The sequence below is a fragment of the Parasteatoda tepidariorum genome, chromosome 12, assembly GCF_982258835.1.
Source record: "Parasteatoda tepidariorum strain Cologne lab strain chromosome 12, Ptep-v5.0, whole genome shotgun sequence".
In the NCBI taxonomy this organism is placed as follows: Eukaryota; Metazoa; Arthropoda; class Arachnida; order Araneae; family Theridiidae; genus Parasteatoda; species Parasteatoda tepidariorum.
The window spans coordinates 21,391,802-21,414,767 of NC_141766.1; the positions used below are offsets into that span (position 1 = coordinate 21,391,802).

At 28.6% G+C, this 22,966-nt stretch overlaps 1 protein-coding gene and 3 non-coding genes across 5 annotated transcripts in view; 3 read left to right on the forward strand and 1 right to left on the reverse strand.

Annotated features, from left to right (window-relative positions):
* The window catches only part of LOC107440641 (uncharacterized), a 168,669-nt gene that overhangs the window by 37,873 nt on the left and 107,830 nt on the right, over positions 1 to 22,966 (reverse strand). For both annotated transcript variants that reach the window (XM_087155637.1, XM_087155636.1), the window contains exons 13-22: positions 17,841 to 17,897; positions 16,781 to 16,831; positions 15,333 to 15,386; positions 14,179 to 14,232; positions 12,686 to 12,739; positions 9,374 to 9,430; positions 7,480 to 7,533; positions 7,014 to 7,067; positions 5,983 to 6,036; positions 2,741 to 2,794 (exon numbers count right to left, since the gene is read on the reverse strand). In XM_087155637.1, coding sequence (XP_087011763.1) covers positions 2,741 to 2,794; positions 5,983 to 6,036; positions 7,014 to 7,067; positions 7,480 to 7,533; positions 9,374 to 9,430; positions 12,686 to 12,739; positions 14,179 to 14,232; positions 15,333 to 15,386; positions 16,781 to 16,831; positions 17,841 to 17,897 — 543 coding nt within the window. The remainder of the gene's footprint in view (positions 1 to 2,740; positions 2,795 to 5,982; positions 6,037 to 7,013; positions 7,068 to 7,479; positions 7,534 to 9,373; positions 9,431 to 12,685; positions 12,740 to 14,178; positions 14,233 to 15,332; positions 15,387 to 16,780; positions 16,832 to 17,840; positions 17,898 to 22,966) is intronic.
* On the forward strand, positions 251 to 324 carry TRNAT-AGU (transfer RNA threonine (anticodon AGU)). The gene has a single exon. It is a non-coding gene; the product is annotated as a tRNA-Thr (tRNA).
* On the forward strand, positions 656 to 729 carry TRNAT-AGU (transfer RNA threonine (anticodon AGU)). The gene has a single exon. It is a non-coding gene; the product is annotated as a tRNA-Thr (tRNA).
* Positions 1,061 to 1,134, forward strand: TRNAT-AGU (transfer RNA threonine (anticodon AGU)). Its single transcript has one exon. It is a non-coding gene; the product is annotated as a tRNA-Thr (tRNA).

The window sequence follows — 22,966 nt, forward strand, 5'->3', positions numbered from 1 at the left end:
TTATAAGGAAATAATAACAAATGTAGCATAAGAATTTTATTTCTAACAAAACTATTTTTAGTTTGAGTCCAAATATTGTAAATTTTTGTATACATTGTAATGTCTCCAAGCAATTTAAGGAAACTTAACCTTGCACTAGAAAAATATAACAGAAAATGAACTTCAATGCACACGAAACTAATCAAGAGCTGCCTGGTTAAAATCCTACATTGATCAGAAATTTATTTTCATTCGTTTAACTACTTCGCGTGGCGCCGTGGCTTAGTTGGTTAAAGCGCCTGTCTAGTAAACAGGAGATCGTGAGTTCGAATCTCGCCGGTGCCTTTTATTGAATTTTACATTTCCATCAAAGTCAAAATCTAACACAGTAACGAATTAATGAATGCTTCCAATGGATTCTACACAAATTTTGTTTTTTGTTCGGAAATTGTGTTTTTTGATACAGAATTTTATTTTAAGTCTAATATTGTCTTTGTTATATATTTTCTGTATACATTGCAATGTCTCCAAGCTTAATCAAAAACCTTAACATTGCATACAAAAAGATGACGGCAGGAGCAACGAAATTTAATGCATAAGAAACGAATCAAGAGGTTCCTGGTTAAAAACCCACATTGGTCAGAAATTCATTTTTATTCGTTTTCACTCAAACCGTGGCGCCGTGGCTTAGTTGGTTAAAGCGCCTGTCTAGTAAACAGGAGATCGTGAGTTCGAATCTCGCCGGTGCCTTTTATTGAATTTTACATTTCCATCAAAGTCAAAATCTAACACAGTAACGAATTAATGAATGCTTCCAATGGATTCTACGCAAATTTTGTTTTTTGTTCGGAAATTGTGTTTTTTGATTCAGAATTTTATTTTAAGTCTAATATTGTCTTTGTTATATATTTTCTATATACATTGCAATGTCTCCAAGCTTAATCAAAAACCTTAACATTGCATACAAAAAGATGACGGCAAGAGCAACGAAATTTAATGCATAAGAAACGAATCAAGAGGTTCCTGGTTAAAAACCCACATTGGTCAGAAATTCATTTTTATTCGTTTTCACTCAAACCGTGGCGCCGTGGCTTAGTTGGTTAAAGCGCCTGTCTAGTAAACAGGAGATCGTGAGTTCGAATCTCGCCGGTGCCTCTTCGTAAATCTGTGTTTTAATTGATTTTTACATTTCCATCAAAGTCAGAATTTGACACAGTAACAAATTAATTAATGCTTCTAATGGATTCTACGCAAATTGTTTTTTGTTCAAAAATTTTGTTTTTTAATAAAAATTCTTATTTTAAGTCTAATATTGTCTTTGTTATATACCCTGGAATTTTCTCTTACCAGCATTCTGAAATTTGTTTTCCTTTGTTCTTTAATCATTTGACACAGAATTTTTATTAAACATATCTTTCATACATTTATCATTTAATTTTTCATTTAATTTAAGTCAAAATAAGTTTTAAAAAGTATATTTAGCATTTTGAAATAAAGCATGAAACACCAGAGTCGTTTCCTACGTCAAAGGTAAAATTAAAAGTTCAAGTTAATTACGTTAAAGGTCCTAACAAGGCTTATTTCTATGAAATTTTTTTTCTCAAATATGCACTTATTTGTAGTATTTAGATTTAAAAGAAAGAGTTATTTATTATTGAAATTTCTTTTATTTGCAAAATCAGTTATTGATAAGTTTTTTAAATATGAATGAAAAAAAGGATTTTCAAACAACTTTTGCTAGATTTTACATTTTAGTACAAATATAACTCCGATGATCTAACAGATTTTTATAGTGACTATTAGACTGTTTTTTATTAATAAAAAATATCATATTATATTTTTACTTGTAATTAGAGTGTCATAAAAATATATGTTTGAATGACATTGGTGTCCCATCTGCGACAAAAGGTTAATAATTTTTATATCCATATAATTTTAGGAATTCAATTTAAATTTTATTTTTGTTTAAATAGATAATTGTCAAAAATGTTCTTATAGTCAAATAATTTTGTTCTTACTTTCATATGCTATTGTCAAATTTACTGAATACCGGAAATTATTTTTGTGTTATTATCACTAATTAAAACCTTCATTATCATTTATAAAAATTCCATTAAATTTAATGAAAAAAATATGATTAAAATTCCATGGAGAATATAAAAAGGTAAAAGGTGAAAAGTCTTTAAGTCTTAAAAATAATAGCAGAAGTAACTTAAATTCTGACCTACATAAGTTAGGAATTGCAATCCTCATCTTTGTTTTTAGCAGGATTCCAATTAGCAGGATTTAGCAGAATTTAGCAGGACTGATTTTGTGAAAAGCTATTTTATTACATAAATTTTAATATTCTATATCAACATTTATGTTACACTTGGAATCATTAACTTGTTATATGTCACTATTTATACTACATAGTCAAAAATTTTCAATATAACTAATTCTTTCACTTGGCGATCCACTTTACCAAACATAAAATAGTAAATGGTGAAAAGCCTTGAAAAGGTCTTCAGATTTAATAGGTGAAAAGTCTTAAAAAGTGATAGTTGAAATATCTTAAAAATATTTATTAACTTGAATTCAAATAATTTAAATTCTGACCAACTTAAGTTTTCAATTGGAATTCTCATCTTTAAACAAGATAGACTGCTTTTGGGAAAAGCTTTCATAAATCTCATATTTTATATCAAATTTATGTTACACTGTCATTATCTAGTTAGACACCACTATTTATGCTACATTAAAAATAATCAAAATCACTTACTCTCTCCCCTTGCGATCCACTTTCTCCAGTTCGGCCTTCATCTCCCTTTGCACCCTAAATTATAAGTTTAATTGTTGAATTTGCAAAACATAATTATTTTTATAAATTACAACATTAGTTAAATATAAATTTTGTAAAATGTAAAACTTGTATACTTTGAGATTTGAAAAATAGTATTAGTTACAAAACATACTAGTATAACTTATAAAAAACATATTAATAATAATTAATATTGTGTTTAGAATTAACATTTTTTAAGAACAGTTTTTTTCAAATATTATTCTTCGTTTTAGAGCTTGAAGTCTGAAAGCAAATCAGAAAAGATTTAGACACTCGAATCAATCTTCTATCGGTCTTTATGTATATATATATATGCACCGAAGAGCCATTACATTATAACCACCTGCTAATAACAAGTAGGACCATCTTTAGCCCTCAGAACTGCTAGCACCCGACATGGCATTGGTTCCACAAGGTGCTGATAGGTAGTCTGAGGTATCTGGTACCAAGCGTTCACCAACTGGTCCTGCAATTCCCTCACATTGCGAGGGGGTAGCGTGGCAGTACGAATTTGGTTTTCCAAGTAGGACCACAAATTCTCGATTGGATTAAGGTCAGGTGAATTTGGGGGCCAAGACAAGACTTGAAAGTCACTGAAATGTTCCTCAACCATCCATGACGATTTGAACCTTACGAATGCATTATCCTGTTGGTAAACACCATCCCCCGCAGGAAAAACTGTTGCCATGAATGGGTGAACCTGGTCTGCAACTATGTTCAAGTAGCTTACAGACCTCAGGGATTGTTCTATGATGATTATGGGTCCTAATGTGTCCCATGAAAGCATTGTTCCTGGATGAAAAGCCATGAAAACCTGGGCGAGCCCATTGTTATCGATGGAGGGGGGTCATAATCTAATAGCTCTTCGGTGCATATATATACACAAGAAAATTTAATATAAATGATTTTAGCTTTATTGAATAAAATAATTGGTAAAAATAGAAAATAAAATCTCAATGCTACCATTTGTGAAAAAACACTTTAAAAACAATAATAATTGGAGAATTTAATTTATAAAATCTATAATAGGAAAAGAAGTTCATAAAAATCAATAAAAAAATATTAAATTTATAAAATCATTAAGAAAATAAAACCAATTTACATTAGTATTATTTAATATTTGTAGGGCTTTTCAAAAAGTTCGAGATGAAGTTGGCTTAAGCAGATTGGTTTAGTAATTAAAAAATTTTTAATCCTATAAATTTCCATTATTATACAAAAAAGTCATTTTTCATGCAAAATTCACTAATTTTAGAATTTAATGTAATGATGTAATAATGGCCTGGCTTTATTAGAAATATGTAACAGACGTGACTTTAAGAAATATCACACGTGTGAGTTTAACCCTTTTTTTATCTGCAAATATTCATTATAAAATGAACAAAGTTTCTTTTTTAGAACCTTATTAGTATAGTGACATTACCCGTTTCTTAATGACACCTCATTAAGGTCATTGTAGGACTACGCTTAGTTACTTTTAAGAGAATTAAGTAGCTAAATAACTTCACACTCTTTCACTTAAAAAGCCCAATGCCTTCCTCTTTAACTCTTTTTTTAAGGGTTACATTTTTTGCTAATTTCTAGAGCATCTTTTACCCACATTTTGATGCAGTAACTCAAATGAAAAAAGTTCTTGGCGGATGTTACAATTATTCCTTATTTTAGTTTCTATTAATTAAGCAAGATACTTCCGAAACTAAGTAACCTTATACAGTAGACATATCGAGGTAGTTAAAAACTAAACAACCATTCAAGGTTACAAGTAATGCTGAAGAAGATAGTGCATTCGTACACTGTTAGAAAATTTTGGACTGAACCGTGTTGAAACCTCAATATCATTCAAATTCGCATCAGCCTTGATAAGATACTGAGTTGAACCATATTATCTAGAAAATGAATCTTTCTTGAACTTGATTATACAAAAATCTCCTTCCATCTGTACGGAAACGTGTTTTAGAGCAACATTTTACTAAAGTTGCGGAAAATTTATCCGGTTTAATGCTGTACAGTTCGTGTAAATTTTCCGCACGATTCCGCAAATCTCTGTACTCCTAATGGTTCAAATCACTGATTATGTGAATCAATGTGCAAAAAAAATTTCTGAGAATTTATATAGTTATTATATCTAATAAGGGTAATTTTTCGATCTATATCCAATTTATTATCTCCATTTTTAATGAAGTTAAGTACACAAGATCCATGTTCTAGAATAAAGTTCTGAAAGTTTCAAACAGAATTTTCAGCATTAAGTTAGAGAATACTAATCAAACCTTTAATGCTATGGAATATCAAACCACACTATTTCTATAGTAATGAAATACTGTGCAAACCCACAATGCAATGGAATATCAAATCACACCATATATATTATAGTTATGTAAGCAAATCATGCAAAAGTATTAACAAGAATCTTAAGCAGCCATAGCTTTGTGACAAATTAGGAATACCGTATATAACTTCAATGCAATGGAATTGCGAAAGAAAACTTTCAGTATTTAGTATATTAATAGCAATGGGATACCTTGATAAAATATTAAAATGATATTTTAAATAATACAAGGGAAAAAACATTACAGAAAAATTTTATGCTGCCAAAACATTTTGATAAATTTAAAGTTCTTGCATTTTAAATCCATCAATAAAAAAAATGATATTAATTTTTGTAACTTCATATCACATATTAGTGGAAATCAATTTCCATTAATTTAAATCGTGGAATGTTTTTATAATTGAGTCAGCTCTTACGTTAGACCACACATATTATTTTGTAGTTATTGACAACAGTTGTTCCATGTTAAATGTTCTGAATACTTTATTAAACTTGAAAAACTAAACTATTTGAAAACCAATCAACAAAAATAAATGATTCAACGATAGCAACGATTCGATAATTATAGAAAAATAGAAAATATCAACCGACATTATAAAACTTTCACAATAAACAGATTTTTAAATATTATTTTTTATTTCAAATTGAAATCACTTCAGAAATTTCTTCCATACTCTAAATTTTTGCAGTCTAGCTTTTGCCGCTAAAGAACCTCCACAACTTACCTTTGAAACAGTGATCTCAATAATTTATATGATAATCCAAATTGTTTTTTAAAAAAAAACACCAAATTGATCATAACTAGTTCATAAATAAGAAGTATTTAAATAGTGAAATTAATTTTATGTCTTACTTTTTGACCATCACCTCCAGAATAACCAGCGTCTCCTCTGTCTCCTTTATCACCCTAAAAAAATAATAAATATATCTCTATCATCTAAAATCACCTCAAAATATCACCTAAGAAGAAAAAGGCCTTAATACGTATTAATACTGTTATTTCAATATTAGTATACTTAAATCAGACGTATATTAACTAGTATTATTATTAACCACGAATAAGAATTTATAGAGTAAATGTAAAGCATTAGTTTTAACGAAATAGTATAATCGGCAAAAGCATGCACTTCCACAAGTTATATATAAACCATACTATACACTTTTATATTAATTATTTTATTATATAATTATTTTATTATATAATTATTTTATTGTATAATTATTTTATTATATATTTACTTTATTATATATTTATTTTATTATTCAATTATTTTATTACATAATTATTTTATTATATATTTATTTTACTATTTAATTACTTTATTATATAATTATTTTATTACATTAGAAGGGGTTGATAAATTTAAGAATAACTAGACGAATAAAAAAGAATTAGCTAACTCTGTATACTAAGTTCTTACTCATGCAATTAATTCCAGAACATTTAGATATTATTTAGTATAATCGATTTTTTTTCTCCTCCCTTGTTTGTTATTCGCCGTATTCGGCATCATGGAGATTTTGATCAAATTTTTAGGGTCCTTAATCAGTATTTCATAGTATTTCTGATAAAATATTTATATGCACTATCGGGAAAGTGCCCGATAGAAGTATTTATATGCCCTGGGGAAGTCGGCAATATAATTTTCGAGTCCTGATATGTATTAACATCATACATATGTATATTAATGTATAATTAATTTTTCTTCAAATCAAATGGAGAAAGTTCAACTATGTCTCATCTAGGAACGTGTCTATTTATAAAAATGATGCTTAGCCGCTGTCTGTTTAAATAATTAATTTAAACTATTCAAACAGCATAAAAAGTGAATGACCATAATAAAAAAAAATTATGGTGTGATAATTATATACATTAAAGCATACCTTCGATCCAGGTGGTCCTTCGTATCCAGCATCTCCTCTAGAACCCTTTTCACCCTAGAATTATAGTTGCAAGATTATATGAACATAGTTTACATGTTAATCGAATTCATTTTTTTATGAACCATTTTTAAGAATTATGGTCACTAGGCCTGTTCTGACCTTGTTCACAACTCAATATTCAAATTTAACTAGTTATAAACACTTACTACAATATAACTTACAATTTAAAATCATATGAAATTTATATAATTCAAAAAAAAATTATTTTAATTTCAGAAATGATTTAAAGTTATTTTTACTTTTTCTAAAAATGTAATTTAATTATTGGTAATCACATTGAGAGACCAAATCAATATACATTCTTAACGAGCGAAAATTTTCAAGTTTAAATTAGAAAGACTTTTAAATGAAAATCAGAGTAAAGGTCAATAAGGGAAGGTTGATGAATATGAAAATCATCATTTACCGGTTTTCCTTTAGGACCTGGCTCTCCTTGTTCCCCTGGAGGACCTTGAACTCCCTGGAATAATCAAATAAGAATAAATTATCTGTAAATAATTAATTATGGCACATTATTACTGAATATTCATATCAAGCACCTCGTAATGAATTGATGATTAAATAATTAAAGATATTATGGTGTCAGTTATGTGAGGTGATTGAGAAAAAAGTTTGCGTATATATTATGAATAATATTTCATGAATGTAAACCAAAGCGTGTTCCGCGGAACTCTAGGGTTCCGGTGAAAATCTTCAGAAGTTCCATGAGTTTAGGGATTTTTATTTTAACCAATAACTACTTTCTAAGACTTTAAATGATCATCCCAATTTATTTAATGTTTCGGTTATTTTTATGAAATTATTCTATGAAAAAAGAATGAAATTGAAAAAAAAATACATTCCATAATTATTTTTCATCTTATTCATCTATTTATCTTATTTTTCATTGAACTTTAAAACTCGATCTAAAGAAACAAAATTCAAGAATAAAGAGTTATTTTTCTTTAACCATTCTAACAGTTTTAAAAAAATATTTTTTTTAAAAAAAACCATAATTCAGCTTATTTTATTTAATTTGATTTACGTATACGCCAAAAACTACTAGGCGAAAAATCACTGCTGAATAATGAATTCAATCGACTAATATAAAATCTAATTATAACACTATTATTGATGCAATAATTAATACATTTAATTCGTCACTATAAATATTTCTAAATTAATTTTTTCTAGCATTTTCACAGCTTCTAATGAGCTTTTTTTAAAGTTAGGGTTAATCCAAGAAAAGCTCGAACATTTAGGTTTCCGTAACCGAAACAAAATGGGAACCTCTGATTCAAAATGTTTAGGATGTGAAAACGTATTGAACAACTGTTTATTTAATAACTAAATTTTCACTCATACTTAAGCGCAATTCTCAACAGGAGCAGAATTACAAATCAACAGGAACTAAAATCTGTTCATTAAAAGGTTGTTATATGAGAGATAATGGCAGAGAAAGTATATCATAAAAAAATTAAAGTCGTCAAACTTAAATATATAAATGATGTCATCTTCTCATTGGCACGACAGTCCAGGATGGGCCTTGGCCTTCTCAACAAGCCTATACCAAGACATTCTTCCCTCCGGCATCATGCTCACATCATCAAGACATCAGATTCTTTATATGCTTTGTAAAGTTCCGTGTTTGATCTTCTAAACTAGGTACCGCTTTTAGTTATTCCACCAAAAATGCTTCGCAGTATTTTTCTCTCAAATCTAGCTATCATATTTTCATCTCCACGGGTCATTGTCCAGGTAACACATGCATATGTAAGCACTGATCGTATAAGACATTTATAGAGTAACACTTTTATTTTTATTTTTATTAAATGATGAAACATATCAGTCATAAATATGTCTTATAAAATAGCAGATATAGGTATTGGAATGCTATATCATTTAAACGTTCTTTCCCTTAATTTCTCTAAATTGATTTAAAATATCGATTAATTAGCATATTATTTATTAACAAAATTAAGGTCTCCCCTCGTTTGAGTCCTAGTAAGTGAAGATCACATCATTAGATCAAAAGTTAGTCAGGGTGATCTGTTCACTTTTTAGCGCACTGTATATAACAAGATCCCAAACATAAGATTTTTAAAAAAAAAGACAAGTTTATATTTATTTCAACATCAACATGTTTATAACATGATCCCAAAAATAACATCTACAAAAAAAAGACAAGTTTGTATTTATTTCAACATCAACATGTTTAAAATTTTAAAAATAATTTAAGACTTGTTTAGTTTATTTAAAATTAAAGTAATCTTAAGCAAAAAGTTTAATTAACTTAAAATAAGAAAATTAAAAATATTTACAGAAAATGACGGTACGTCTGAAGACACTCCCGGAAGTCCATCTCTTCCTGGTGAACCCTAAATAGAATAAAAAAAATAAAAGTAAATATTGCGTAATAAACTTGAGGAAATGATGGATTATTTTTAATAAAGACATTCAAGAGCTTTTAACAGGCACACTTAAAGTGATTTATACATTTTGGCTATAAAGACCTTTTTATTTTCAGAGTTAAGTTGAATGTTAATGACCATGTAAGCCAGTCAAAACAAATCATTTTTCCACATTTTATTTAGAAAAATTAAGAAATTTTGGGAGTTTTAGTTCTTTGCGTTCTTTCAACTACATTTTTATTGCTTGAAAAATGGCTTTTAAATATTGCGATTGTATTAACCTTTGAATAATTACAATATGATTTTTAATAATTACATTATTAAAAATTAGCATTTTGCAATAATGGATCTCGGAAATACGAGTGATTTTTCATGACCTGATGAAAGGTTACATATGAATTCTATAAATTATTAATCAAACTAACACACTGTAAGAAGTTCATGTTGTTGGTTTTTTTTCGAAATGTCTCCGTATATTTAACGGTTTAAAGCCGTTTTGTGGCAAAAACGGTTTTTCTCCATTTTTCACTCGAATCACTAACGGATTAAAACCGTCAATTGAAATTCTGATTTCTGCCATGCAATTTTGCGTTCCGTAATATAATTTTACTTCTTCTCCTGTCGTTTAACGATTATTTTCTATACTTGCTTTACTTTTTAGAAATTACTTTATGGTTTTAAACATCCTATAAAACAGCCTAAAATTTCCGCATATCGTAGCAATACAGTGTAAGGGTAATTTTTCAACTCTTACTAACAATTTTCACTTATGTTACGCTTTTCCTTTTTCACAAAATGATGGCTTTTTTATAATTTATATATTTATAATTATCATCGAAGGAGCTGGTTAAAAATGGACAACACTGTACAATCATAAAAAGCACTGGAGTGCATTTATTTTTTCTCCTTTGCCTTGAGATTTTTCAACAGATTTTAGATACTTTCGCTCTGATCTAAATTTGCGATCGGTTTCTCTCTCTAAGATACTGTTTTTCCTTTAAAAAATAGTATATTTTTTTGTCGAAGTGAACAAGTTTAAAAACATTATATACATAACAGAGGGCTGCATAAATGATGCGACAAACATCAAGGAGTTAGGACATAAAATTAGAATTGAAATTGCATGTCGTCATACGTTGCTAGGGGTGCTTTCCTATTATGAATCATTAGCTTCTGATCGGGTCATGATAGGAAACGCAACTAGTCGCGTACAACGACATTCCGGTCAAGTTTTCCAGTGCAATTTTAATCCTGGTGATGTGCCTTAACTACCCTAGAGCATTGTAGCAACATTTACGCGACCTTCTGTTATATACACAAAGTTTTTAAACTTGTATATTTCGACAAAAAATGAGATTGAAATGTCATTAAAAAAAACTGTGGTGTCAGGAGAAAAACTAATTTCAAATTTGAAATACCCAGAAGATCAGAAATTCAAATAAGATAAAGAATTTGTATAAATACAACAAAAAGTTTGTTTTCCAATGTAATTATTACAAGCCCATAATAGAATAAAAACAGCATATTATTTGCCGAAAATATCTAGATCAGGGGTGGCGAACCTTTATACACCAACGAGCCATTTTTTTCTAAAAATTGTTTAATGAAGTCACAGACGTGCCGTCAAATAATTTTGACTTCATGATTATTGGAAAAATAATAATACTAAATACTATCAACTCAAAACTCTTTATTTGCATTGAAAAAAAAAACATTTTGCAATGTCTCAGTTATACGCGTAATTCAACTTAAAGTAACATCAGTGTGACTTCCGTTGTTGCAGATTAGATGGCAAATAACTTATATTAGGTAGTAAGATATTAGTTTAAGCAGGACTGTTCATTTTTTTTTTGCTAGTTATTTATTGTTAAATTGTTTTTTATAGTTATTAATTGTTTTTTAGCATTAATTGTTATTTTTTTTATTAATAATTGTTTATTATTTTGTTTGTTTTTGTGAATTTTAATTTATTTGTTACATATGCTTCATAGTGTAATAGCATTTGTGTAATAATAATTCATAGTGCAATAACAATTGTGATCGGTTGTGTGCCCAAAATATTGTGTCGCGTGCCATAAATGGCACGCGTGCCATTGGTTCGCCATCCCTGATCTAGATCGTGTGACAGCATTCGAAGAACAGACTAAACATTACAGCATCACAAGGTGTCGCAGCATTTACTTCACAGCATTTGAAGAACAGACTAAACTTAGAGCAAATGTATATCGAATGCAATACAGCATTCGAAGAACAGACTAAACTTCGAGAAAATGCACAATTAAGCAAAATTTAAAGTACTTGAATTAAAATGGCACAGAAATTAAGTTATTAACCGTTATTGAAACAATATTCAAAATAAAATTAAAAAAATTAGGAACAACGACAATTTTATTTATTACTCAATTATTGAGGATTTTCCTCAGGCAATTCAAATATAAACAAAATATTGACCACACAGCAAAAGAAAAAAATAATTACTTCCATCGGAGAAAAATACCTCTTTTAGATTACATGATTACAACGTAATAACCAACATTATGTTAAGATTATAGACAGGTGATTTTTGTGAAGTCGACACGCAAGAATAAATCAACAAGTGATGAAATGTAATTTTCATTTACTTGTCGCAATTCCTTCATATCGCGATCCTTCATTGTCTAGTTTTTTCTCATAAACATTTTTTATATCCATCAATAGAAGCATACAATTCTCAAAAGCTTTTTTTTTTTAGTGAAGCATATTTTATATCATATTAACCCTTTAGACTGTTATTAATAACTACTTAAAGAGTTGATATTTAAGATAATGTCATGGAATTTGTATAAAAATTTATTAACGAGTGTTGAAATGAGAGCGTAGATATGTAATTGCGATTTTAATTTTGGATATCCTATCAACAAATATTATTATAGTTTAACATTATTAATAAGGACATGTTTTTACTGCTTCAAAGGGGTATCGGTGATACAGAAATCTTAAAAGTCATGATCCTGAAAACATTGTTTTACATTAGACAGCCATCTGCTGAACAACTGAGTAACTAATTTCAAAACATAATGAAAATAAATTTCTCGGAGCAGAGCTCATCAAATCGTGTGTATCATTTATCGCTTTATTTCGTTTGCTTATAAATGATGGGTCATTCTTTTAGTACACCCGATATACATAAAGTGGTCCTTAAAAGCAGTGTAATCTAATTAAGATAATGAGGAGTATACTTACTGGTGGACCTGGTAGACCAGGTTTTCCGACAATTCCAGGTTCACCTTTTATTCCCTGAAAATTAAATGAACAATATTAAAATCAGGTATTCAGCTATTTGATTATAAAGATTTTTTTTCTTTATTAGCAAAGTTTCTATTTTTTTTTAAAAAAATAGCACTATGCTATTTAAGCATATTGTATAACTTACGTGTAACCTTATTCATAGAAGAAAAGAAAATTGATGCAATCTACCTTCCCCCCCTCTCTATTTATATATATATATATATATATATATATATATATATATATATATATATATATATATATATATATATATATATATATATATAACACAATAAATACAAGAAGGAATAAAAGAAAATTAACGAAGAAAAGAAGAAAACTTATTAGTAAATAAAATGCTTTTTAAAAATTATTTTTAAAAAAATTAAAAAGCCGGAAAACAAAAGAAGGAAGAGATATAATCTTGTCATCAGCTCACACGATTATATCCACAAAAAAGAGTGCTTTCGGATATTGCATTTTCATTGTCTTTTATTTCGAGGAACAGCTTGATAGAGACTCAGAGTATAATTTGGTATAAGTGAAGGAAATTATAGTACAAAATAACTTTACACTGTCTTGTTTTTTTTCCCTTTCATTACAATATTTATAGGTTTAAAGTCATCGAATGTTATTTCGCCTTTACTGCTTATAGGACCTAATACTTATTATTATTATTATAATTTCGGCAATTTACATGCATCTTATCATTTTGTAAAGAAATTTTTGTACCATCTCCTAACTAATGATCGAACAAATTCCGTATTGTCTTAGTTTCGTGACAACGCCTAATCCGAAATTAGAAAAGTTGATTTGCAAATATATATATATATATTATTATTTTACAAAAGCTCTTTATACGCCTCAAAATTGACCATAGACTTGCGCTGTTAACTGAGATACTAATATGCAGTAAACCTATTAATTTATCCAGTTTTATTTTTTTCGAATACACAAGAATACATCACATGTAAATTTTTAAAAAATAAAAACTATATTCATACAAATCCCTCTAGAAGTATATTAAAAAGGAATTCTAACTAATAAAACCATTCTCTTTCTTAAAACATTGATCTGAATTGATGATACTAATATGCAGATGCTACATTTTATTACTTTCTTCATTCTTTACTATTAGAAGAAAAATAATTTCTTGCGTAATTATATAATAAAATATATTTTTTCAGTAGATTACTCTATAGAAAGACTTGTTCTAATTTTGTAAGTTAATGCATAACGAGTTTTGAAGCAGATAATCAAACTATTTTTTAAGAAGAATATATTTTATCCCTTAAAGTCAAATGTAAGGCATATAATACAATAAATACCGAATGTTTAGATTATATTTCCCCAAAATAGTATCTGTAGCAGAGCCTTTATTGCATTCATTGATATTCATGCAACAAATAAAAAATATTAAAACCAGGGAGTAAGAACCAGTTACCTACAGGCAGACCTCTACGTCCTGGTATCCCTCTGTCTCCTCTTCCTCCAGTTTCACCCTAAAATAGACCATAAAAAATGTCAAGAAATTTCAGTGATAAATAACCATTCCTCTTAGACTTTATCTTTCAAATTTGAATCATTATTGTTCAAAAGTGAACCGTGTTTTTAGAAATTTACCTCTAATGCAGAAAAAAAACCGATGTATCATGCTCTATTTTATAACCATAAATTATTAAATTGCTAAATATAATAATTTTTACATATTTTGACCTAAATTAATATAAAATAAGGATAATAATATGAAAAGTTTGTTTAATAAAAATTATGCTACAAATGGTTAAACATCATCTGCAAATCTTCTTATCTTCGCAGAAATATTTCGAATTAACAAACCTTTACCACGTTTTACATCGCTTCTTAAAACTTATGTGCAGATGAAAATTTTTTTTTGCTCTTCTAAATGAATTTCAATGGTAGTTTTAGAGTAAGAAATTTAAATCTTCTACTGAAAATTAATTACTATTTTTGACATTTGAATTAGTAGTAATTGTGCCCTTCTATTTCTGAACCAATATGTGTAACAAATATTTGAAATATATTTAATTAATTAACTGTAATTATGAGGACTAAGAAACATTGTGTTTTTAAGTGTATCATAACAAGGGATTGTTTGTATTGCAACCAATATAATGTTTAAACAATTTATCGCTCGTTTTTTTTTATTAAAAAAAACACGCACACAACTTTCCTAATATTTATGAACCACGGTGTACAAAAACATTGGTTAAAATTTTATTTCATAAGAGCTTCAGAGTATTTTAAAAAAATTACATTGATAGTTTAAGAATAAATATTTATTTTTAGCTTAAGAGAATTCATTTACAGAAAATAGCTATCTATATCTGCTGCAATTTTCAAGAAGAACCAATAAATTTTTTTAAATTTTTTAATACTTTTTTAAAGTTTGTTTAAAATACTGCAGTAAGTAGTTTAGTTTCATGTTTTTCGTTACAGTGATTTGATTAACAATTCCCATAACTGTTACTTCAAAATTTGATTTTCTTTCCTTTCACTGATCAAAATATGACAATTACATACTATTTTGCAAAACTATAAAAAAAAAAAAAATTCAAATAAGTCACAGATATAGTTTTACCTTTTGCCCAGCTAAGCCATACACTCCAGGAATTCCTTGCAAGCCTTGTTCTCCCTGAAAATATAACATGAATCCGCTTAAAACTACATCGATACAGAGTACAATAATAATAACGATAATGATGTCTACTGGCTTTATATGCATATATGAGAGGAATTTAAGTCATTTTGATTTGATAAAAATCAACATCATTTTACAATTTATAAATTACACTTGAAAACAATTTTTCCCCCGTTGCATGAGATTTTGGAAAGGATCTTGGATATTTATGCGTCGCTGATTTCAAATATGCAACCGGTTTCTCTCTACAAGCTAAAGTTTTTATGCAATTTAATAGCATATTTCCAACCAAGCATTTTCTTTAAAATTCCATCGAGTGAATAATAAGTTACCCCTCTTCTCTATTACGTAAGGAGTGGTAGGAGGAAAGCTATAATACATTTCAGTTTGTGATGCAATACGTTAAGATCATATGTTTTTTGTCTTAAGTGTTATTTTCAAAGCAGACAAGTATATTTATAGGTAAATAAACCAATACGTTCTTCATAAAATAAAAATATCGTTTTGAAAAAAGAATCTGTAGCATTTCGAACAAAACTAATTTTATATTTGAAATTTCCACACCCGAATTAGGTAATATTATTTGTATAAAGTCAACTAGTATTTGTATAAATATAGTATTTGCATAAAATTTATATTAGAGAATTTTTAAGTTGCTAAGAATTTATATTAGTGAATTTCAGTTTATAAACTATTAAATTAAAGTTTAGTAACTTATATCCTATTTTAATGCACCAAAAAAAAACACAATTTACTTTTTCTACATAACTGTTTAATAACGGGTCATTCTCTTTGCCAATTATTCAAAAACATCTATTTACTATTCGAAGGAAATCCAACATAATTTCAGTTTATGAACTACTAAATTGAAAGTTTAGAAACTTTTAATTTAGTAGTTTTTTAGTTAATAGAAAATTTTCATTCAAAAAGTTAGCAAATTTCGAGGCTTTATACTATTTTAATACCCATTACAACAAAACTCAGTTTGCTTTCTCTGCATAACTGCTTAATAACAATTCATTGTCTTATTTACAAAAAAATATTTCATATAGATAGAAATCTAAAATAGGTTTAGTTTATAAACTACTAAATTAAAAATACACGTTTTATTAATTTATGCAATGATTAATATTTGTGAATTGTAATTTATGAATGCAAGTTTTAGTCACGAATTTCTTAAATGGTTCACAGTCGCCTTAAATTACCAAGCATAATCGTATCTTCATTTTATTCACTTAAGAGAACGAGTTAAGCAATCTGCATGACAGAGCGTTGAATACCATGATGATTTATTTCCACAAATGATGATCTAAACGCGCTAATTGGAACTCTCATAAATCTAAAGGCACTTAGACTAGATAAAATAATGGAATAAAGTTAATTCATACCTGCGGTCCAGGAGGACCAGGTTCGCCAGGTGGTCCAGGAACCGCCTCACCCTAAAAAAAAGAGTAAAATATTATTTGATATAAATATAATTTGATTCCAAATATTCTATTTTATCATAGCATTCAAATGTTTTGATTTAAAATTTACAAGTATTATTGTGTAAAACTACGTGATTTTTAAAGACTAACTTCAAAAATTATTATTTTTATCATTTTCATTCCAACATGAACCCTAAGGCATTATTTTCATATTAGTCGGACGTTATTGCAACACTTAGGAACAATATTCTGATTTTATAATCTTCTTTTCGTGCTCTGATACATTTAAAAGGATATTAGTAACTTAAAAACGTTGATAATTTGTTAATTTCAATAACTTTGTTGTTGATATCAGTATTTTTAGAGAGTTGGGCTGGTATAGGGAGGTAATTCAATATGACGTACATAAGGAGGTAATGCACGGGGACGTAATTCCTTTTTTAGAGAGGAAATTTATAGTTAAAGAAGGAACCTAAAATGGCTATACTTAAAGGACAATATTCTAAGGATCATGGACAATATAATTATATAAAGGATAATATAATTTTGTTGTTGATATCAGTATTTTTGGAGTGTTGTGCAGGCATATGGAGGTAATTCAATAATAACGTACATAGGGAGGTAATTTATTGTTGAAAAAAAAACCTAAAATGGCTTATACTTAAGGGATGATCCGAATTTTTATTTAGTTTTGGCTATGATTTAAAAAATTGAAATTATTACAATTTCATAAAAATATGCACATATTTATGCTCTTGAAAAAGTGTTTTAGAAAACAGAAATAATAAATATCATAAATTTTAATAGAAATAATTTTATTTAATATTTTCATAATATCTGGTATAACAACTGCAACAATTTCAGACACTTTTTTTAACAGTAAATTACCAAATGTTTGTAAATTATCTTCATTTGAGACCATGAGCATATTTGCCGTTGATATGTCAAAACCTCTAAATGAAATATGTCATTACAAATGAACTATTACTCGTAATTTGATAATAAGGAAAATAATACTTACCGCTCCCTGTCCTGGGGGTCCTCTAAGACCACGTGGTCCTACGAGTCCAGGGGGACCCTAAAGGACAAATTTAAACTTTTTAACAGTTGGAAAGATAATTTAAAATGAATGTGTTAGGTTTAAGTTATTTTTTCAACCATCGATTTTATATAATTTTCATTTGCAATATATCCTTAAGGAAAAAGCAAAAAGTATCACATTTTTCGAATAAAATGTTTTTCAATGATTACATCACATAGATAAAGTTTCCAGAAAACCATATTTATTGTAAACACATTGCTCTTCCATAAATTGTTAAATTATATTTAAGAAAAAAAACTTGGTAAAGAAAGAAACTTAGTTAAAGGTAGGAAATCAATTTTATGAAAAAATTCCGAAAAAAGAAAGAAGCCTACTGAAATAAATGGGGGAAATAAAATTTACTGAAGATAAAAAGAAATGATGAAGAAACAAAGTCCACAAAGCAATAAAATCAACAGAAAGAGTAAACTTCATAATAGGAATACAATTTGAAATGTATTGAAAAACTAATGCGTCACCAGAACCAAAAAATTGAACAAAACAAAGGCCAAATTTCCGATGGAAAAATTTCGGGAAAAACTAATATTGTCACATATTTCAATTCTTGTTTTAAGGTTGGAATACTATAACAAATTTTATTTAAATAAATCTGTATCAAACACGCAAGACTTATTGACAGTAGAACCGAAAAGCTCTTGATAATGATATAGATCATTCACAACAAATTATACATATTAAATCAGGCCCAATCAACTAAAAGAATATGGGCTTCATGTATCGATATTGTTAAAGTTATCATTATTTCAACATAAGCAACTGTATTCTAGAAATTGTAAGCGATGTTAAAGATTCTCGAAATATAAAATTAACAGGAGTAATAAAAAAGGGGGGATCTTCATAAATCTAATGAACAATTCAAACCTTCTATCACAAACCAAACCAAAACTGTCATGAGATATTTATGTTTTCAGGTGAAAAAAAAAATGAAGACCAAGGGGATGGATTATTTCATGAAACCTGATTCTGAGAACAAAGGAGTTTAAATGTTTGAGACTGTTATGGAGATAGTATACGATTAAAATCACAAGCACTTATTTACTTCCTCTAAAAATTTCAAAATAAAACTTTATTTTTTATGCTGAGTAAAAAATAAATTTTGAAAATTAGGTTGGACAATAACGGTTTTTTCCTCGAAATTCCTTTACATTCAATGCTTCCTCAGTAGAACTACTGTCATCTTCTTTACTATACTTTTCTTAGTTCGGCTTGTCTACTCGTGAGCAGGAACTGCTATTCCCCAGCATCGCTTATCTTCAAAAAGTAATAACTCTCGGGGAGAACAGATTTTTACGTCATTTATTTGTCGAAACTCAGTAATCCTCAAAATGCAACAGATGGTGATTCATTCGTCATTTTAGGGAAAAACGGACATGAATAGTTATTTCTCTTAAGGCTTCAAATACTGAAAACTATTATTTGCTTAAAATTGTATTACTAATTTTACTATGTGTTTAGAGCAAAGTATAAACAAATATTTACATTTTCAGAAGGTTTGAAAGGTTTTGGGCGGGTTGTCCAGAAAATTCATGCCAATTTTTGGTAAGCATTAAATGGCCAATTTAGAATACAATAGAATGATTGCAAACTGAGCAGTTGCCTCAAACCGTACGAAGATATCAAATAGAAAGGATGCAATGTTTTTTCAAAAAATGCACAGCCTCGTTTGTCCTTGACAACCCGAAAAACATTCTCAGAGTTTGGTAGGTTAGAGTGTGATATTCTACTTCATTCACCATGCTCACCTGATCTTGTGCTTGCATATTTTGAGATAGTTGTTTAATGGAGAAATCTCAACTTTTTGACACATGCATAAATTTTTTTTGGCAAAAAACTTAAAAAGTTCTAAAAAGCAGAATTTTCAAGTGACGAATAGAAGGAGGAAAATTGTGGGCTAGAATGGTTCAGATACAGTTTATGAATAACTAAATTTTAAAATTGTTACATTTAAATTTTCCTTTAGATATTGGCAAAAACTTTGTAAAAAAGAAGAAAGAAAAACAAAGAACAGAAATAAAATTTCATATTTATATTCATATGAAATAGAGTTTTAAATTTTCAAATGGCCTTTACTTTTATTTAAATGTTTATTTCCCAATCAAAAGTTTAGTAAAATCACACTTTCAGTTTTCCCAAGAAAATAAAACTGATAAAAATGAAATAAAGGTTGTGTAAATGACTGTGGCTGAGAATTATCAGGAAATTTGGCGAGGTTAAGAATATTAAAAGGAAAAATAGCTTTGTGAATTGAATACTAGGATCACGACCTTGTCAGTCAGTACCCGTTAAGAATAAGTCCAAAAGAACATTAATTAGTTGTAAGGCGTCGGCTTCATTGTTATTTGCAGGCAACCATCCATCATAAACACCCAAAGTGAAAAATCTGAGCAAAAAGAGTGGCTCAGACTTAGACTTTCTTTTTGTTAACAACTCAAATATCAACAACTCAATTTTCAGATATAATAGAACAATTTTAAATCTAAAATTGAAAAATAAACTTCCTCCATAATATGGCTTTGAATAATGAATAGATTATTACTCTCAAAAAATGTAAAAGATGTAATATCTTGCAAAATTGTAAAGCTGTGACAATTTAGTTTGGAAAATTACAAAGTCGGACGACTTTAGCTGTTTGAAACGTAGACTTTCTTTTTGTTAAAAACTCACTTTTCAGATATAAAAGAATAGTTTTAAATCCAAAATTGAAAAATAAGCTTCCTCCATAATATGATTTTAAAAAATTAATACACTCTATAACAAAAAAATCGACGCAACAAGAAGGAGTTGTCCAATTGAAACAAAAACTGGTGGATAAGAAGACAATATACAGAATAGTAAATGATTAAAATTTCAGAACAATTGAATAATTTATTGCAGAGTTACAGTAACAAGTTCAATAAGTTGTTGACCCGCCTCTAGCCAGGATACAAGCTGCCACACGGCGTGGCATAGACCGATAAAGCTCCTGGATGGTATCTTGCGGTATTTCCTGCCAAATTCGATCCAATTGTCGGATGAGGCCATTCCGTGCCAGATGCAATCGCCTTCCCATCATATCCCAGGCATGCTCGATGGGAGAGAGATCTGGTGATCTAGCAGGTCAAGGAAGAGTTTGACAAGCTTGCAGACTGTTCATAGCAACACGCGCCGCATGTGGTCTGGCATTGTCCTGCTGAAAAACCAGCCCAGGGCGCTGCAAAGAGAACGGTAGCAAAACAGGTCTTAGGATATCGTCGACGTACCGCTGTGCAGTAAGTGTACCTCTAATGACGACCAAAGAGGTCCGGCTGTCAAAGGAAATGGCACCCCAGACCATGATGCCTTGTTGAGGGCCGGTGTGGCGTGCCATAGTGAAGGCAAGATCCCCCCTCCGCCCTGGGCGTCTCGAAACACGTCTTCGATGATCGTCAGGACACAGTTGGAAGCGGGATTCGTCGCTAAAGACTATACGTCCCCAGTCGGCATCATTCCAGCCATATCTGTTCAAAACATTCATGCATACGAAATTTCAAAGCAATCGGATGATTGCTTCTTGGTGCGTCGATTTTTTGTTATAGAGTGTAGATTATTAATATCAAAAACGTAAAAGATATAATATCTTTCAGAATTGTAAAGCTGTGACAGTTTAGTATGGAAAATTACAATATCGGACGACTTTAGCCATTTCAGACGTAGATTTTTTTTGTTAGCGACTCAAATATCAACAACTCAATTTTTAGGTATAATAGAATAATTTTAAATCTGAAATTGAAAAATAAACTTCCTTCATAATATGACTTTGAATAATGAATAGATTATTGCTCTCAAAAACGTAAAAGATGTAATGTCTTACAAAATTGAAAAGCTGTGACATTTAGTTTGCAAAATTAGTCACAAAATCAGACGACTTATTAGCCGTCATTCAATTTTATTTTGCTTCCAACTAAATTTTCCAAATTCATGCATATGTTGAATATTTTTTTTATATAAACTGTTAGCATTTATAAGTTATCATAGTACAAAAGTTATTATTATATATAAACTATTATACATAAATTATTTAGATATAAATTGTCTTTTATACATAAATAATAGTTTGGTTATAAATGGTCAAACTCTGTAATATGACTAATAAGAGCTGCGTAAAATGACTTCGAATAATGAATAGATTCATACTCAAAAAAAGTGAAAGATATAATCTCTTATAAAATTGTAAACCTGCTTCAGTTCAGTTTGGAAAATTACAAAATCGAAAGAATTTGAACGCTACTCGGTTTTATTTTAATTCCAACTAAAACTTTCTGATGTATACACATACTGAAAATTATTTTAATGCAAGCTCTTATTATTTATAAATAATCATTGCTTAAAAATTGTTATTACATATAATTATTATTTATACACAAGTAATAGTTTGCGTAAAAATAAAAATAAAAACTCTCAATAAATTTTCTCCTGAACAGTATAATTTTCAAATTGTTCAAAAAAAAAACGTTAAGAGCGTTTCAAATCAAAAACACCATGTAGGCAATTAGTTATTTCTGCGTTTTGTGGTGCCATCTGGAGGGAATTTTAGAAACTCTTATAGTGCTCATCTGAAAACAATACTAAAAAACAACTCAAAGTAAAACGGTCACCTTTCGAAAAAAAAAATTTCTTATCCCTGTAGCAACCCAAGGAATATTTACTTTTCAAATAATAAAAAGTTGCCAATGAGAAAAAATATTAAAAATATTTATGGAAGTAATTTTTATTAGACATTTCTTTATTTTTCAAACTAGCAAAATTTTTAAATTTAAATTTTTATTACTAAGTAGCAAAATTGAAATAAAATAAGAAAATTTATTAATAATAAAAAATGATATATTAGTCAAATGCATTAAGAGTTTTCAAAGGGGTTCTTTAAGAACACTTTATAAAGTTTACATATTCATGGTTAAAGCTTTGAAGGAATAAGTAATGTTATATCACTGCTTTACACATTTACAGACCCTACAGCAATCCGATATACTTAAACATTTATGGTACTGATTGGGTATTTCCTTAAAGTTATTTGTCTGCTCTGTGTT